Below are 6,000 nucleotides of genomic sequence, written 5' to 3' on the forward strand. Positions count from 1 at the left end.
GACAGCTGGAGGCGCCCTGCGGTTCTCAGTAGAGGGTGATCGGCAGGTGGTCCCTGGCGGCCATGCGGGGAAGTCTTGGGTGGCCCCCGGCAGTCCAGGTGGCCAGTGGGGCCATTGCAGGGGCCAGACCAGAGATAATGAGAGTGGACGAGGGTGGGCTAATGCTGTGGAGAAGTGGGGGGCCACGATGACCCTCAGATGCCTCTGTCTGTCCTCAGCTGCAGTCCATCTATCACGAGGCCTTCTCCAGCTTTCAGGGTGTCGGTGACCTGCTCTTTAGGTAAGTGAGCGAGTCTTTCAGGGTCCACCACCTGCCTGCCAGCCGGTCTGTGTCTTCTCAGGCCGCAAGAGCACTCGCCCAGGCTGCCCTGCCGTGCCCAGCCCCACCAAGGCCAGAAGCTCCTTCGGGGCCAGGAAAAGCCCTGAGCAGGCGGGCAGGAGGCCCACATCTGGTTCTGCCCCTGGCTGCGTGACCTCAGGTGACCTCCTGCCTGCTCTGAGCCTCAATACCAGCTGTAGAATTTGGGCAGGGGTGCCAGGCATTGCCTGAATGTGGTGGGAAAGGCAGAGGACTTCCCTGGGGCCAGGAGCCCATAAATGACATGTAAACAGATGCAAATCCCCTTTCTGGTTCTGAGCCCCTGGGGATGCTGGGGGGACCTAAAGCCAGATTTGCCAGCAGATGCCAGCCCTGCAATCTCATAAAAAAGGTTGAGAAGGTCCAAATCATCACATGTGAATTGTGAGCTCGGTGTAGACCTTGATAGAGGCTTGATTATACCTAGTGATGGGAAGTTCACCACCGCTATGTTTCCAGGCCTTGAGCCAAGTTGGTTAGAAAGTTTCCCCTTTTAATGAACTGAAATCTCTCTCTGAATTCCCTGCCCTGGGTCTGAACAGAAGCTTTGTCTCCCCAGCCCCAGGATGGCACAGCAGAAAACGGGTACTCAGGGGAAGGATGAAGGAAATCTGGATCCCAGGGCTGCTTGTTTTCAGATCTCTCCCCACAAACTCCTTCAACCCCATGCTCAGGCCAGGCTGCCTCCTCAGGACATGGCCAGTTGGTCCACCTCCTACAGGCTGTTAGAGATTCCTCAGGCCTGTCACCTCCCTCTCTCCTGACCCCCTGCTCCTGTGATGCCACCAAAGATGTTTTTCTCAGTCTGGCTCAGGTTGACTTCCTGATTGCTCACAGCGGCCGTCTCCTTGGGCGGGATTCCCAGTGTTCCCATTAGAGCCAGTTTGTTGGGGTGTCCGAGGGAACCTGCTTTCCCGAGCACCTGCTTTGTGCTCTGCTGGCTGCACCATTAGTCATCACACAACCCTACAGCAAAGGAATCATTATCCGCATTTTAGTGAGGAGGCAGCTGAGACCCAAAGGGGTGCTGTCACACAGGGACTCAGTCCACGGCTCCCCCAGTGGATTCCCCTTCCTCGGGACACTGGCCTACTTGTGCACCAGCCAGGTCCTCATCCAGCCCCCAGGGCCCTCCCTGTCCCCACTGGACACCTGGTAAGGATGTGTCTCTGTCCCCAGGCCTGACTCTGCAGCTGTGAATGCCTCCCTTGTGTTTGAGGGCCCCGCCCCGGGCCCCTCTGCCTGTGAAGTCCTCTGGACTCTGTACCGCAAAGTGAAGGCCGCAGGGAAGATGTTGGGGAACCTGTCCCTGGATGAGAGCAGCCTCGCCTCTGATGGTGAGTCTCCGCCCGACCCCCCCAACCCCCTACCTCAGTGCCTCCTCGCCTGCCCACAGACAGCTGGGGGTGCTCCCTAGAGGGGTCCAACTCCTGCCCTGGCCATGAGGCAGGGTGTGGTGGATCAGGAGGCTCCTGGGGCCTCCTGAACTCCCAGCCATGGCCCTGCAGGGTCCAACCTGACCGACCTGGCCCTGGAGACCATCAGCATCCGTCTCACGGCCATGAGGCCCTTCCAGCCCCCGCTCCTCCTGCCTGGCTCTGCCCCCTTTGTCCTGCTGGAAAAGACGATCCTCCGACAGGTGAGGTGGCCTCTTGCCCTCCCTCTGAAGCCTGGGACACCCACTTTGCCTTCCTTGACTGCAGGCCTCCGTGGCTTGGGGGTGAGGCGTGGGGCGGCACCCAGCCACGGCCCTGTGGGGGGAGGCAGGCATGGAGGGCACACAGCCCTGCCCGATGGGCCCCTGTTTGAGGGGTGACGCCCCGCCCGGGGGTGGGGAGGTTGCCTGAGGGAGGTGACAGCCCTGTCCCAGGGGGCATATGGTCAGGCTCTGTAACCAGACACCCCTATCCAGGGCCAGCACTAGGGTGAGGAAGTGAGACACCCAGGACGCAATGTTTAAGGAGACGCTCAGTTGCCTCACCCCAGTCCTGCCCCCACCCCATCCCACGCTGGGTCTCAGGAGCGACAGTCCCCAGGCCTGCCCTGACCTCCAGGACTCCCCACAGGTCACGCCCGTGGTGTCAGGATTCTATACAGCGCATCCCCAGGAAGACCCCCTGCTCCTCTTCAGGTGGGTTGGGCTCTTCCCCTGCTGCCCAACCTGCCCTGTTCCTCTCCTGGGGGCCACCCTGGGGCAGAAGGGGGCGTGACTCCGAGCCAGGCCATGGGAGCCATGGGCTGGGGGCCACCAAGGGAGGGCTTTGTCCCAGGTAGCTCCAGCTGGCCCTATAAAGCTCTGCCCTAGGAGGTAGGGAGCCCTAGTGCCTGAGGGTGTGCTGGGGTGGGGGGCTGGATACCTGCGTCTAGAAACATGTGCTGGCGGAGCCTGTAAGCCCTGCACTCCCCCCTTGTACTCGCCCTAGTAATGCAGACCAGTGGGTGGGCATTTACATCAAATACAAGTTCCAGACCCCCATCGGTACCCACCCACCAGGCTTGGCCAATCACCTGGCCTGGAACATAATGGATCCTGCTGTCCAGAAATCCAGCATCATGGCCAATGGTGAGTCAGGGCTGGGATCCCTGTGTGTCTTTGGCCAGCAGCCTCTTAATCTCTCTGGGTCTCAATGTTCCTCCTCTGGAGAGTGGACAGAATTTCATGTTGACCACGAATACTCTTGTGCTGGGGCCACCGAGAAGAATCAGATACGGAGCCTCAGATGGGGAGCTGGATAGATAAGCTCTGTGGGCCATCGTATCTGTCACAGCAACTCGACTGCTCCCTTATAGCTAGAAGGCAGCTCCAGACAATATGTAGACAGATGGGCATGGCTGTGTGCCAGTACAACTTGATGGATACGGAAACTTGTATATCACATAACTTTGATGTGCCACAAAATACTATCCTTTTGATGTTTTTCAACTATTTAAAAATGTAAAAACTATTCTTAGCTCATGGGCTATACGTAAACAGGCAGCGGGGCTGGACTGAGCCTCAGACTGGATGTGGCTGACTGCTGGCTGAGAGCGTAGAGGTTAGGGTGAGCAGCCCTGGGGCAGGGCTTGGTCCTCTCCCAGGGCTCCCGAGAGAGGGGGCTTAGGCTGATGCCCACCTCCCCGCCCCTCTAGCGGAGAAAGCAGAGATGGTGCAGTATGAAGTGTGGCTGCAGATCCTGGACCAACCCTTCACCAAGGCCTTGCGGGACAAAAGCGGCCCTAAGTCCCAGCAACTTCGGGGGATGCTGACGAGATGGGTGAAGTGGGGGCGGGGGGAGAGGAGGGAGGAGCAGGAGGCTGGAGGCTTCATGTGTGGGGACCCAACAAGGCTGCAGTACAGCTGTGACCCTCTTCATCCTCTCTGCTCCCCAGCTGACCACCGTCCTCAGGCCTCTGCAGAACTTTGGCCAAGGGGTGGTGGAGAAGTTCCAGTAAGGCCGTGGTGGCTCTGGGTGACCTGGGGCCCAGGGCTGAGCTCTAGGGGTGGGGCCAGTGGCTCGGAGAAACGGCCTTCCTGAGACCCCCCCCCCCAGGCTGTCTAGCCTCCTGACACGTGCTGATCCTCCTGCCAGGCCCGACCCTCTAACTGCCAGGGTGGGTGCCACCTTCAGGGCCGCGCCGGCCCGAGCCCTCGTGCAGGACTGCGTGCTCCGGGGTCTGCATGCCATGCAGGAAGCTGAGGGCCTCTCTGTAGAGATGGTCAGCCCAGACCTCGGTCAGCGCCTCTCTCCTGGCTTCCCTCTATCTATATCTGTGTCATCCGGCCATTTGCATCCTCCCTCAGGCTCGCTGCCTTGCTGCCCCTGCTGGCCCTGATTCTGAGGCCTGCTTCCCCCTCCTGCCCCCCCGTCCTCCTGGACTAGCCCCCAGCTGGCTGCTCTTTAGGGCCCAGGTCCGGCTCCTCCTCTTCCCGGGAGCCCTCCAAGGTGGCCCCAGCTCTAGAGCTCTATTCCTGTAGCACCTTCTGGACCAGGACCCCTCTCCTGGGACTTCTCTGCAGGCCTGGCTTTGCCTTCTCAGGGGTCTATGGTCTGGAAGAATGGGGACCCACCCAGCCATCATCTCCCCACTTTGTTCTGAAGCGTCAGGTCAGCGTCACACCTCCATCCCCAGCTGTGCTGTGGCGCTCACCATCCTGGGGCTCCTGCTTATTGCACTCGCCCTTCTCCTGGTGAGCGTCTGACTGGGCCAGGGTCTCTTTCCCGGGAGACAGGCTGGGCCCTTGACCCTCTGAGTCAAGCTGAGGGGTCACTCGCCACCCCAGGAACTGAGGGGCTTCCAGCCAGGGAGCTTGGCCTGACCCCACTCTTCCCGTCCCAGGTGCTGACGCGGAAGGCCTGCTTCGGAGTGTCCAGGTACAGAGGTCAGTTCTTCCTGCTCCCCCAGGACGTTTACTCTGGATGGGGGCTGCCTCCCAGCCACCAAGGCCTCGTGCAAATATTTCCCAGTGGGTGTTGACAGTGCCTGGGCGGTACAGTCACTGTGCCCCAAAAGCTCACGCCCTCTGTCACGGGGGGTGAACCCGGGGTGGTCAAGCAGAACCCTCTAAATGCGCTTCACTTAGCCCCAGAAATGCTGCAGAGGATGGGTGCACAGAGGCAGAACTTAGGGCCCCATGTGGCCAGGAGAGCTGGAGCAGGGAAGGAGATCTGGGGAGGGGAGCTTGCCTCTACCACCGGAGGACCAGGCAGTGACCCCCCATGCCCCGGAAGAAGTGGGGACACGTGCCCCAACTCATTGCCCCCTTTGACCCCAAAGCCAGGAGGACGTGGGGGAGGGCAGGTAGCACCATTCTGGGTAAACTGTTGTTCCTGACTCCTGGCTTTTGTCCTTTCCCCACCCCCCCAGGTGCCCCTTCCCGTGGCTGCTCCCGCCACTGAAACCACCCTCCAAACCTCTCCTCCTCCCGCCCCGCCCCCAGCCTTCCACAGTCAGTGCCTCAACCCTGACAACGAGAGCCAGAGCAGGAAGGCACCACCTGAGGTCACACAGCAAGGGGGGCTTCTTCCCTCCTAGCTCATCCAAGGACTAGACTCCCAGGGCCGCGACAGAGGCAGGGTGGGGGGGACAGCGCCTCACCTCCCATACCAGGGACACCAGGCGTGCTCTAACCACGGCACCCACCTCCCCCCGGAAGGTCTGGGAAACTACTCGATACCATCGTCATACTCAGGTCAGGCCCTGGGGAGCGGAACAGGGCAAGATGAAGGCCTGCAGAAGATGCGGGCAGGGGAACAGAGCTGGCGCCCTCACACCAGCCTGACACGGTGGTGGGGCTGGAGGTATCATTGGTCTCAAGCCAAACTCCGGTCCTTTTGGGGTATGGAAAACTACATGACACGGCGCAATCAGAAGCTGGTACAAAAGACTGCTTTTGTTTCTAGGCAGTCATCCAGCATGAGGACACAGGAGAGGTTCAGAGCGGAGGTGGGGGCAGAAGACTGACAGGGTCAAGGGTGGGAATGGGGACTCTTGGGGGCAAGACCTGGTCCCAGCCCCACCTCCGCCTTAGGGCCCGTCACCCTCAGACCAAAGGCCTTGGGGTACTGGTGGCCGAGGTGAGGCCTGGCTGTGTGCCAGGGAAGGTTGGCGCCACGGGGCAAGCCGGGCTCAGAGAACAGACCGCCTGGCTGGGGAAGGTCTAG

At 60.6% G+C, this 6,000-nt stretch overlaps 1 protein-coding gene across 1 annotated transcript; it reads left to right on the forward strand.

Annotated features, from left to right (window-relative positions):
- Nucleotides 1-62: 62 nt before the first annotated feature.
- On the forward strand, nt 63-5,760 carry LOC132360082 (taste receptor cell protein 1-like). Its single transcript, XM_059915189.1, has 8 exons — nt 63-153; nt 199-280; nt 1,538-1,695; nt 1,867-1,997; nt 2,425-2,489; nt 2,853-2,921; nt 4,676-4,718; nt 5,204-5,760. The coding sequence occupies exons 1-7, from the start codon at nt 63-65 to the stop codon at nt 4,680-4,682; spliced, it is 603 nt and encodes a 200-aa protein (XP_059771172.1). The 3' UTR covers nt 4,683-4,718; nt 5,204-5,760.
- The last annotated feature ends 240 nt before the right edge of the window (nt 5,761-6,000 follow it).

This window comes from Balaenoptera ricei, chromosome 2 (genome assembly GCF_028023285.1).
Source record: "Balaenoptera ricei isolate mBalRic1 chromosome 2, mBalRic1.hap2, whole genome shotgun sequence".
Lineage (NCBI taxonomy): Eukaryota > Metazoa > Chordata > Mammalia > Artiodactyla > Balaenopteridae > Balaenoptera > Balaenoptera ricei.

Bases quoted from the DNA above. Each gene is read 5' to 3' on its own strand.
- LOC132360082 (XM_059915189.1), top strand. From the start codon at position 63: ATGCGGGGAAGTCTTGGGTGGCCCCCGGCAGTCCAGGTGGCCAGTGGG. The intron at 1,696-1,866 runs GTGAGTCTCCGC...ATGGCCCTGCAG, and splicing joins GAGCAGCCTCGCCTCTGATG to GGTCCAACCTGACCGACCTG. The intron at 1,998-2,424 runs GTGAGGTGGCCT...GACTCCCCACAG, and splicing joins AAAAGACGATCCTCCGACAG to GTCACGCCCGTGGTGTCAGG.